Source organism: Octopus sinensis, linkage group LG2, assembly GCF_006345805.1.
Source record: "Octopus sinensis linkage group LG2, ASM634580v1, whole genome shotgun sequence".
Lineage (NCBI taxonomy): Eukaryota > Metazoa > Mollusca > Cephalopoda > Octopoda > Octopodidae > Octopus > Octopus sinensis.
Window position 1 is genome coordinate 113360100 of NC_042998.1, and position 9749 is coordinate 113369848.

At 34.5% G+C, this 9749-nt stretch overlaps 1 protein-coding gene across 2 annotated transcripts in view; it reads left to right on the forward strand.

The window, feature by feature from the left end:
- The window catches only part of LOC115232449 (importin-9), a 50377-nt gene extending 41132 nt beyond the window's left edge, over nt 1-9245 (forward strand). Inside the window, exons 20-25 of one of the 2 annotated variants that reach the window (XR_004997227.1) lie at nt 1403-1569; nt 2406-2536; nt 4046-4170; nt 6933-7032; nt 8484-8579; nt 8783-9245. Coding sequence is in view for 1 of the 2 variants with exons in the window: in XM_029802329.2 (XP_029658189.1) it covers nt 1403-1569; nt 2406-2536; nt 4046-4170; nt 6933-7032; nt 8506-8579; nt 8783-8899 (714 nt within the window). In the remaining variant the exon portion in view is untranslated. The remainder of the gene's footprint in view (nt 1-1402; nt 1570-2405; nt 2537-4045; nt 4171-6932; nt 7033-8483; nt 8580-8782) is intronic. The other variant, XM_029802329.2, reaches the window with a different exon arrangement.
- The last annotated feature ends 504 nt before the right edge of the window (nt 9246-9749 follow it).

A 9749-nucleotide genomic window follows, 5' to 3' on the forward strand; every position in this document is an offset into this window, starting at 1 on the left:
CCACTTCATCCCATGTCTTCCAGGGTCTCTCTCTCCCACAGGTTTCATCCACTATAAGTGATTGGCTATTTTTGATACAACTGTTTTCAATCTCAGCAAAAGAACTGTCAGATTAATTGCATAATATGTGTACGGTTAACATGCCAAAATAGATAAGTGATAATCTGTGTAGACTTGTGACATCAAAATAATGTTCTTTTAGGTTGATGATCTCTGGTAAAATGTACTGAACATGGCCATGTCTGGGCATAGTGTTTAAAAGTTTGTTCATGATAATGTGGTTCCTGGAGCAATCCCACAATGTGTCACCTTGGAGATGTCTTCTATCATAGCCTTTGTTTGACCTAAGCTTAGTGAGTGGAATTTGTTTTGAAAGAAATTGTGCAGAAACGTGTCAGGCTCTACCTATTCTTGTGTAGTAGACTTAATCCAATTTGTTCAATGACAACATAAACACCATGAACTGGCTCTTGTGTGTCTGTTTACCAGAGTCCATTTTGGATGGTACGTATAACTCCAGTTTAAGAATAACAGGATATATCTAAATGTACTGCTTCCTATTACAGCAATTTGTGTTGTGATTTCTCTTACAGTTTTGGAGGTGTTACAAAAATCATGATTTTTTTTTAACCCTTATCAACTATGTCCTATCCTTTAGTTCATTATATTACACAAGTTTGAAAAGATATTCTTTTACTTGTTTCAGTCATTTGACTGCAGGTATGTTGGAGCACTGTCTTGAGGGATTTTAGTCAAATTGGCCCCAGGACTTTTTTTAAGCCTAGTACTTATTCTATCAATCTCTTTTACTGAACTGTTAAGTTACGGGGACTAAACACACCAACACTGGCTGTCAAGCAGTGATGGCAGGACAGATACACACATAAATATATACGTATATATACAATGGGCTCCTTTCAGGTTTCTGTCTACTAAATCACTCACAAGACTGGGCAGCCGAGGCTATAGTAGAAGACACCTGCCCAAGGTGTCCCATAGTGGAACTGAACTCAGAACCATGTGGTTGGAAAGCAAGTTTCTTACCACACAGCCATGTCTACATCTATGGAGACTAAAAAAAAATTTTTTTTTGAAGTCTAAAGACTTTGATGAAATGTTTAGGTGAATATGTTTAGGTGATAAACCATGGACATAAGTACTACAAACATATTACTATAAGCAAAAACTCAATATTTCTTGAAGAAAAGTGTTGTGCTATTTTTATTAAATTTTTGGATAGCTATGTAAAAGAAAGGAATGGGAATTGGGGATTATTTGCTAAAATAGATCACTATAAAAGATTTGAAACTAATGATCTATATTCATCTATTTGATTATCTCTAGCTACCAGACTTAACTATTTAATTGATATTGTCTATTATCATACTGTTTCTTAATTCAGAGTTTGGTGATGATTTTTGCACATCTCACTCACACACAAATGGAAGCCTTATTGGCATTTCTTTCCAATGTACCTGGACCAACAGGCAAACCAGCATTACATTTTGTTCTTACTGAATGGTGTTCACGCCAGCATCTCTTCTATGGTGCCTATGAAAATAAAGTCAGGTGAGTTCTTTAAGTTGTCTATCCCCAGGTTGGTTATGAACCAAGAAACCTATATTCAGACTTCTTTTGTTCAGGCATATGTATTGAGTGCTGTATTATCCAATGTAGCCTATTTTAGACCTGATTTGAAGAATTGGCAATTTTCAGTCCGTTCAGCCACTCCAGTAGTTTTTCTTGTTTGTTCAATTTCACAGTTGCTTTTGCTCAGAAAGCAGTTTGTAAAACTAAAACTTAGGCAGTTTGTATAACTAAAAATAATCTTCTGTAATGTAAACTAAGCCACTCAATTGGGAATAGTTTTCATACATTTGTGTTATGCTGTCCATCTTCCAGCACTACCAATTTTTAACATTTGTTTCATTATGCTAGTATGTGTCACCAACTAAGGCAACATTGTGAGATGCAACATTTTCAAATCAGTCTTCACCACTTCTCCAGTCTTTAACCCTTTTGTTACCAACCCGGCTGAAACTGGCTCTGGCTCTGTGTATAAATGTCTTGTTTTCATAAGTTATGAATTAAAATCTTCCACCAAACCTTAGTCTCAATTTATGTTCCTGGCACTAGCTGGTTATTTTATTATATTTTAAGTAATTGAAAGAAACATAGAGCATCTCAAGATAAATACAGTAACGAAAGGGTTAATCTAACCGTAGTGCATCAGCTGGATAAATATGTGTCATGCAAGTCAAGACTAGTCTAAGCTTTATTATCATGTATAGTGTGTGTGTGTGTGTGTGTGTGTGTATTCATTTATTTGAAACTGAAACTCAATTCCATTAATGCTACATGTACTTTTTATACATACATATTAATATTGATTCTTTGTTTTGCAGTATTATTGCTCTCACCAAACTTCTACAGTATGCTGTTAATACCAATGATACACGTTTTAATGAAATTGAAGTTACTGGAGATGAGATTATTGATGACAGTGGTATTAGAACACGATCCCAAAGAAATAAAAGCAAGTGGATTTTTTGCATATAATGGTTTTTATTTTAGTGTAATGTTTAATAATTTTCATTTTCTTTAATCCTCATTTGAATTTTGATTACCTTTTTAGTTTTTATTATTAAATGTAAGTAACTTTATGATAAAGCAGTTGACTTTGTAATTGAGTAGCTTCTGGTTCAATTCCTCAGTGTAATTCCTTGGGTTGTAAGTTTTATGTTACTTAGTTCAGCACAACTACCTGCTGTATAGATTCCTTTTTAACAAAACCTGTTACTCGGAGTTTCACGTTCCCGTTCCTTTTTATGAAGTTCAGTCTGTTGGAAGCATTCAACTTAGGTTTTTGTCTTGAAGTTAACTTCCTCCCACCCATCCCATACAGCCTCAAAAAATGGTTGTTGGACTTGAAATTTGCTCCTGGTTGAGCCATAAAAAATTTAAATACACAGATTCAGGTTGATTTGTGGTGAAAGTCATTTACATACATGTTTCTCTAATACCTTGTGATATTTAAATTCATTAGAGTTCATTTTATAAAGGGATGAAAATCAGATGAACTTATTCTGATAATCATTTTATTGGTCTATACTAATTGCATGGCTGAGTAATGTAGTTGATATAATGGACTAAAACATTGAAGGCTGTGCTCCAGCATATCCCCAATCCAGTAACTGAAAACAATGAATGATTAAAAGGATATTGAATGTAAGACTGTAGTCATTAGGTTTCTTGGTAAAGTCTGATAGGTTTGGTGACTCAAGCCTTATCATTTCCACCTTATTCTAGTTGAAGCAAATGTGCTTCCAAAGATACCAGAGATGTTTGGTAGGTTAAATACACAGATTTGGTTGTGTGTTTAAGAAGCATTTTTTATAGGTAAGAGTAAGAATATTATTTAATTCATTAGAAAGAAAAATTAAAAAGATCTAGACCTTAGTACAAAATGCAGATTCTAGCACAGAAAAAGTGGTCCAACCATTTGTAAATATTAACAAAAGGCAAGCTAGATTATTTGGAGGTATGTTCACAATTGAAGAGAATATTAAAAACGTTATAATTAAAGTGATTGATTGTAGTAATCTAGACATAATATAAATACAAGCAGATTAATTGAAATGATTCGAATTAACGATAGATCAGAATGCCTTAGAAAGTTAATTCCAAGTCATTTTACAGATCTGTTTAATCCTTACCAACATGAATGAACAAAAACAATAACTATATTTAAATAGGAAATTAAAGCCCAGAGTCTGAGGGAACTAGTGATAAATTGCAAATTAGAATGAATTTATGTCTCATAGAGATGAGAATAGGGATGTTTTGCAAACCGCATTTAAAGCTAGTCATTAAAGAGTAGTTTTCCTTTTTATAGGAATGTTTAATGTGTATATTGTCTTAAAATAGTTTAGTTTTTGTAATATTTTAGTATTTTTTTATTTTCATGTAATATATTGAATTATAATTTTTTCAATATATTCTGGTCAGATTAATAAATAAAATATCTTGGCTTTGTTATTCTTAGCTCCAACTCAGTGGACACGGGTACCAGTTTTAGTTAAAATTTACAAACTGATTGTGAATGAACTTTCTAATCAAATGGAAACTAACATGGCAACCAATATTCCCGATGAAGATGAATTAATCGATGTAAGTTTTTTTTTCTTTTCTTTTCTGTTGACTAGACCCATATAGTTTAAGGTTCAATCCTACTGTGTGGCATTTGGAGCAGGGTTTTTTTTTTTTTTCCTTACTATGATCCTTGGGCAACCAAAGCCTTGTGGAGTGAATTTTGTATACAGAAACTGAAAGCACACTTGCATACATATACACAGGCATACACTTTGCTTGTTCTTTCATTTTTGTCTGTTTTCCTATGTTAGCATGGGTTAGATGAAGTACCAACTGAAACCAAAAGTGAAGGTTCTAATCTTACACAGCAACTTACTTCAATCAAAGTTGTATAGCAGCAGTGCCCATGGTTTTTGCCAGTTCTCCAGACTGGTGATATTGCTGCTTGGTTTGAACATCTGCAAATCAGTGTCAGCAAGGAATATGATATAGGCAGGTGCAAGCATGGCTCTGTAGTTAAGAATTCTCCAACTACATATCTTCAAGTTCAATCCCACTGTGTCACCTTGGGCCAGTGTCTTCTAGCTCCAACCCAAGCAATGCCTTGTGAATTAGCTTAGACAGAAACTGAAAATAATCCAGTCAAGTGTGTGTTTGTGTGATTGTCATGATTTAACATCTGTTTTCCATGCTAGCCTGAGTTGGACGGTTTGACTGGAGTTGGGATGACCAGGGACTGCATCAGGCTCAATTGTCTGTTCAGGCATGGTTTCTACAGCTGGCTGCTCTTCCTAATGCCATCACTCCACAGTGTACTGGATGCTTTTAACATTGCACCAGCATGAGTGTTTTTTACGTGGCACTAGCATATACATGATGTGTATCTCTGTCTTGACATTGTGCAATAGTTGTAAATAAGCATTGTCATCATACTATTACTGTTGTTTGTTTCCAGTCTTCTATGGAGATACATCCAGCCATAGACAGAGACATTCCTTGCTTCCAAATAGGTATGGGTTGACAACGAGAAAGTTAGTCATAAAAAATTTGCCTCAATGAATTCCATCTGACCTATGCAAACAAGGAAAGATGGATGCTAAAATGGGAGTGAATTTCAGGAAGTTTGTACTACTATCATGATGCATATTTGTTTTTATCATTGTCAAAGCAGTTGGTGACAAAAGCTCATCCACTTGGTACGAAAATGAAGAAAATATCCTAACCTACATTCTGTTGAATGGCTAGTTCATGAGGAGACACTACAGTGGTGAAATTTGAAATTTGGCCAACCCATGCTGGCCAGTGTGTAACAATGATACTAAAATAATGGGTTTTTTTTTTTTTCAAAAGTGTATAATTTATTATAATTCCAACATCATGAATGGTACTTACTTCATCAAACTTGGAAAAATGAAGGGCAAGTTGAATTGCTATTTGATTCTCTTTACTTCCTATAAACCAGGTTTATAGGAAGTGTGTTTGAAACTAGTAAAAGAAATAAGAGAATCAGGTGCAACTAAAAGATTGCTAGACGCTTTGTTCTCCATTCTACTGTTCATTGACCTGATAATGGTGCTGAATATTGTTGAACATACCATAATTAAAAATATGCTGTATTTTAAGAACTTTCTCCAGTGTTATATCTCTATATCGTTGTGAAGGATATGATTGGCTAGATTCTTTTAAACTTTTAGCAGTCATATTCCTCTATCAAATGTAATGCTTATATATTCACATTGTTTTGAATTAACTACGAACTATCTTGTAACTTTAGAAATTTTGATTATGTAATTGTTTATCTTTGGAATGACGTTGTAGGATGGGTGTATGAGGCTGGATCTGAAAGAATATTTTGGCCTGATTTGGCTATCTTAATTGCAAAAGGGTTAAACCTGGAAACCAATGTATGGCTTCTGAGAGCCATATAAGCAATGTACAAGTTTGCTGTCTATAAGATGGGAGTTAAAAATGAGCTCAGCAGCAAATTTAGTGTACAGGTGGCAGTTCACTAGCGCTAATCATTGTTCTTCTGACCATAACAGAAGAATTTTAAGACTAGTTGGCTTTGGAAACTACTGTATGCTGATAACCTTGTTGTTGTAAGCAGAATCTGTAATAGAATGAGGAAAGAAATTTAGTTGTAAAAGCAAAACCTGGAATTGGAGGTCCTTAAAATTTACTTAACAAAGACCAAAGTTCTAGTAAGCAGGAAAATGGACAGGATTCTACTCCCTTTATCTTCAGGAAAACCATCCTGCTTGATGTGTAGAAATGATATAGATAGAAATTCCATACTGGTCTATCCAGTGCAAGCTATGGACACAAGAAGTGCGGTGGAATCACAAGTAAGTTAACAAATCAAATAGACTGTTTGTTGTTCCTGTGCATCTACCACACCAAGACCATACAGGATGTATAAGATTTTTCCAAATGCTCAGACTTCCTAGAGTAGTAAATAGTTTATATAAGTGAATGAGTTAGTGGTAGGGGAGAAATCTTTGAAAGTATAATTACTAGAATAAGATAAGAATGGAGAAAGTTCAGAGTTATTACGAATGTAATATAGCAATTTATTTCATCATCGTTTAACGTCCGTTCTCCATGCTAGCATGGGTTGGACGGTTCGACCGGGGATCTAGGAAGCCAGAAGGCTGCACCAGGCTCCAGTCTTATCTGGCAATGTTTCTACAGCTGGATGCCCTTCCTAACGCCTATTTGGTTGTGGTATTTTTGAACTGTAGTTGGAAATAGAATTAGTCAGATTATTAATCAAAATGAAAATACCATGTTTTGTCCTTTTTATTGATTCTTCTCCCCCTCCCCCATTTTTGTTTTAACAGGAGGATGAGTTTGAAGAAGGTGATGATGATGACGATGAAGTATCTGATGGTACAACGTTGAGTAGCATATTAGAGGATTATGGAGGTGATGGTTTAAATGGTAAGTGTATTACTTGTATGGGGCTGGGGAACTATTTTTAGGTTCAAAATAATGAGGGAGCCATTGCATAATTGCTTAACATATTAAGAATAGTGGCTAATTCTTGTTCTTATTACACTAGTCTTTAATACAAATGAACATGGAAGATAGGTTATTTAAGATAAACTGAATTTTAAAAAAACAGGGTTATCACTGCAAGTTTTTGTTTTAATTATATAAAAATACAAAAGATTGTAGAATAAGTGTCTATGAATAACTTCCTTCTCTCTTTTCTCTCAATATTTGTCTTTCTGTTAGCTGCCATTCTTTAGAAAGTGTGTATGAGATAGTGACAGAATTTAATAGTCTCTAAAAAAAAAAAAAAAAAATACCTCAGGGTATTTGATTATCTCCCTTCGCGTTTTTCAAATTCAACTTAAATCTTTCATCCTTCTAGGTCAATGAAAATAAGTACAAGTACTAACGTTGATATAATTAACTATAACCTTAAAAGCAATGTCCTAACATGGTGTCAGTTTGGTGACTGAAACCAGTAAAAAAAATATTTGTATAAAGAAAAGCTGAGAGTGGGTTGTTTCAATAAGAACCTTTCAAAAAGTCGCATGGGATCATAGTACTGCTCTGTCATGCTTGACATGTTTCTAACATACATACAGAAACAGACTGGACAGTGGGCAGAGTAAGACCTGCCCAGACTATTGCATGTCATAATGTGCAGTATGGTTTTCATCTTGGCCAAACTGTAGAAATTCTGGAGTTGTGAGATTGAACCTAGTTATTCAATTCAGAGCTGACCTGGAATTAAAACAAACTAGAGTATTTAGTTTTGCCTCTGATCTGATTTTAAATGCTACCAACCAAATATTAGTTCCAGAGCCCTTAACATAAAATTATGTCCAACCCTTGCCAGCGTGGAAGGTCGGCATTGAATGATTGATGAAATATGTGGCCTTATGCCAAAATAAAATTAATATTATCTTTCTTGGTGTTGATTTAATCAACTATATGCTTCCCTCAGATTTGTTGTGCCAATGATAGATAGAAACCAGTATTTTTTCCTGGCAAACATAGAGTACAATCATGCGCTTGCTAAATCAAGTTTGTGACCTGCAGTCAATTAAGCCACTGACAATCCCCTCTTGAGGAAAGTCAGGAGAGGGCATAAATATCACTAATTTCTTTTATGAGAAAAAAAACTCAATCTTGTGAGAACTTCATGCACCATTGCAGATAGTCAGTTGGATGACTTTTTTTTGTTGCTAGGGGTGTCTATCAGTGGGTGAACATCTTGATTTTGATGTTAGGAAACCGTTTATTATTGACTAAATCCTGTTGGATGAAAGGCAAAGTCGACCTCAGGAAGACTTAGTTTGAGCATAAAAGCTGTACCTCAAAGCATTTCAGCTGATGTATTGATCTTGTGACAACTAATCACCTTTTTCTGTTTTTAGTTACTTGTTTTTTTTTCTTCAGTTCTAAAATCTGGGCTGGATGAAGACGAAGATCCTGATGCACTGGCTGACCCAGTTTATCATATTGATCTGCAGGTAATGGCTTTCACCTATTCTGTTATTTCATAGGATACCTAGTTTCTTTTAAATTTTAGTTTTTTAAAATTTCTTCTGTTTTCTGTGTCTAATAGTCTAGGTACTCTTGATATTTGACATTGTCGAAAATTCCATATTACCAATGCATTTTTATTTGTTTTTGTTTCTTTTTTTTATATAATACCATTTTCTTTCTTTCGCAGGCATACTTATCAGAATTCTTGCAGTCTTTGTCACAGCAAGCATTTTACAACATGTTTAGCAGCCATCATACCCCAGCTGAGCGACAAGTGTTACAAGCCATTGGTATCCAGTGTTAATTAATCACCTTATTACACATATTTTATCCTCTTAGCCTTTCTTTTTCCCATACCACTACTCCAGTACAACACTGATTCCTCTCTATTGCCAAATACCTGCCAATTGACTTGCAAACAAAGAAAAGAAAGGAAACAATCAAGGCTATGATGTAATTAGGTGCTGTCGTTTTAATTTCCTTGCTGCATCTACCTTTTAAAACCACGTATCTTGGTCAATGCCATCCAAGCGAATTGTTACATTCACTCTCTTCCCAACTTAATTTTATATATCATAAAACATTTTCTTTTAAGATATTTAATAAAGGCTTGTAAATAATAAATAATAAAAATAAACAGTTCCAAATTTCTTTTTTAGAATGATTTTTGTTTAAATTTGGTTTTATCTTCATATTGTTCCTCTATTTATTTCAAGCACTGTTTATAGATCCATGTCCTTTTTAGTCAAGCAAACGTGATCAAAGATGTTCCAGCTTTGAGCAATCTCCACTCCATCTCTCCTAACATTATTTATTTCTTACTTTATTGTATTTAGTTTCAGGTCAGTCCCAATCCTGTAAACTTATGTCAGAGACATGTTGAATGTGACCATCCCAGTGTTTATTTAGATATAGGGAGAATTCACAAAAAAAACAAGACGAAGACAGGTGGTGTAGACAACAAACAGATGTATTAGTATAATGCTTGGAAAATGAAAAAGTCTTTAACGTTTTGAGCCTACGCTCTTCCACAGAAAGAAACAAGGAGAGAAAATAAAGAATGTGTCGTGGCTGGCGATCTATTATGGCGAATGCCAGACAGAAGGATCACACAGGAGAGCTAGGGATAAGGGGAGAGAATACAATATATAGTC